A 2,500-nucleotide genomic window follows, 5' to 3' on the forward strand; every position below is an offset into this window, starting at 1 on the left:
TTCCGGGAAACATAAATCAATCCTAAATTCAACTCTACAGGCAATTGAAAGGACACTCCGTTCCATCTACTTACGAGAAGAATCCAGCACTGGCGATGGCTCCCTTGCTCCCGGGAGAGCCAGATTCTGACACGACGATGCCGTTGCCAGTCTCGACGTCGAAGTTGTACCTTCCGTCGTCCTCGATCACGCGCTCGTCCTTCAGGATGGGGACCTCCTCGCTGGAGCCGTAGCGTGGAGGGGGGGCACCGTACCCTTGAGGGGCGGCGGAAGCGATGGCGACCAATGCGACGAGAATGATCTTGGAAAAATCGTTTATTCACAATGTAAAGTTACGTTACGAAAGAATAAACATACACTAGTATTGTAGGTTTCTATGAAATGGCTACATTACAATCTCAATCCGATCATAAGTTGAAAACCGATAAAATACGGGCAGACATCGATGAAAATTTACAATATTCCAATGGGTTTTTGTTATATAGGTCGTTACTTACAAGCTTCATGGTGGCGGATGTAAGACACTACTGCCTGAGACGTCCGAATCCTGTGCATTTATACTCTTCCATGATGCAAGCACGCGGTTGCCAACTGGCTCTGCTCTTTTCTTTCCTAGTTCTTATTTGCTGCCTCGATTCTTTCACCATCTTTCAATAAGTATGTCCCTGTCATTAGGGATATCATGGCAGATAGAGCATGATGTTTTCATCTTCTACAGGACTGAACAATTTTAATTGATATTATATCTTAACATAAAGATTGTTTTGCTTGTGAAATAAGACACTTAATGAAAGTTCACTTTCATAAGCGGTTAGGAATTCGAGCAGAAAAATCAAGTTTGATTAAACTCGTGTTATTAAAACGAGATTTTACACTTTATTATGGGAACTAATATGAAAGAATAATATCTTTTGTGTTGCAAAACCTATTTTACAAATCTGATTGTACGTGTATTGTCCCCGTTATCCAAAATATCAGTAAATTAAAAAGTGTTGTAATTTGTAAGCTGACTTGTTCGTCATATTTCATTAGGATATAAATACAGCTTCAAATAAAACCCAACCAGACAGGAAATAATACTGATTTGTCATTATCATGAATTCCGACAACGCTTAATAGTGTTACTCTGAATATAACTATTCGTATGCATCATTAATACATTAAGTGTCTATCTTCATTTATATATTTCCTTATCACGTCTTGCATACGAATATAATTATTCGTATGCATCATTAATGCATTAAGTGTCCATCTTCATTTATATATTTCCTTATCACGTCTTCCATAAGGTTGTCATAATCAATCCCCTGCCATTTTTCGAAACACGTCATCTTCTGGTACTGAATTACTACAGTTCGTGATGCAAGCAGACATCGAAAGTGGTTCTTCTCGGCACTTCACTCATCCTCAGCCAGGCACTGTGGCCTTAATCTCTATCGATAAATCTAGCTTGTCATGAATGACTGATGAGCACTGACATTGTCTGGCATGACGACTGCTAGGCTGATGCAACAGGAGAATGCGATTTCACGGAGCTCTGAAATGGAAGCATCTAATGTTTGTTGACATGAGTTGCAATATCTTGTTATGTCTAATATTATGGGATTCCATATACATGTATCCAGGTCAATTTGAAAAGATTAAGGATGTATCTTTTTATCGTCTCATCGACTTTTTTTTAGCAAATTTCCTTCTTGTCTGAAAGAGTCACGTTTCTCGCTAGGAAATATATTATGATTATTTTCATGATTATATTCACTTTCCTCAGTTATTCCGGAATGAATAAAGGTCACTCACTGTTTCCACCTTTTGTTTTATGCCTTATAAGCATGTGATATTTTGAAATTCAAATAAAAAGGGTCGCATTTATCTGTCATTATCAACATTGATGAGAATCATATTGTCTCTCTTATTGCTAATCTAATTAATGCTACGAATATTGCAAAGATTGCTACTGATGATAAGATTTAAAATGACAGTAATTAATAGCAACATGAGGAATAATAATGATGATAACAACAATGCCAAAACATAAATAAAACAAAGATGATTATAATGATAGTAACAGTAACAGATGATTATACCAATAATGATTGTAATATCAGTCCATATAACAGTTATAATAACATGATGATAAGAATGATATTGATAATATTTTTTTTCTTTTAAAGTGATGATAATAAGGACAATAATGATAATGATAAAACTATTATCATAATAATCCTATTCATCATATCAATGATGACAATAACCACGATCATATGATAACAAGGAGAAAAACAAATAATATTGATGATAATTGTAACAATTATAATCATACTGACAATATTAACGACAATAACGATACTACTACTAACAATAATGATAATGATGATAATGATGATGACGATGATGATAATAACAGCAACAATAGAAATATATCAATATATATATCAATTTTTACAAGAATTTGAGGTAATATTTCAATGTTCAATTCAACGTCATTTTCAATAGACCAGCA

At 34.7% G+C, this 2,500-nt stretch overlaps 1 protein-coding gene across 1 annotated transcript in view; it reads right to left on the minus strand.

Annotated features, from left to right (window-relative positions):
- Window positions 1-532, minus strand: part of LOC122263699 (cuticle protein AMP1A-like) — a 1,007-nt gene extending 475 nt beyond the window's left edge. Inside the window, exons 1-2 of the mRNA XM_043032288.2 lie at window positions 498-532; window positions 75-301 (exon numbers count right to left, since the gene is read on the minus strand). Coding sequence (XP_042888222.2) covers window positions 75-301; window positions 498-506 — 236 coding nt within the window. The 5' untranslated portion in view covers window positions 507-532. The remainder of the gene's footprint in view (window positions 1-74; window positions 302-497) is intronic.
- Between the last annotated feature and the right edge of the window lie 1,968 nt (window positions 533-2,500).

This window comes from Penaeus japonicus, unplaced genomic scaffold, assembly GCF_977035675.1.
Source record: "Penaeus japonicus unplaced genomic scaffold, GWHDUDI00000001_assembly GWHDUDI00000016, whole genome shotgun sequence".
Lineage (NCBI taxonomy): Eukaryota > Metazoa > Arthropoda > Malacostraca > Decapoda > Penaeidae > Penaeus > Penaeus japonicus.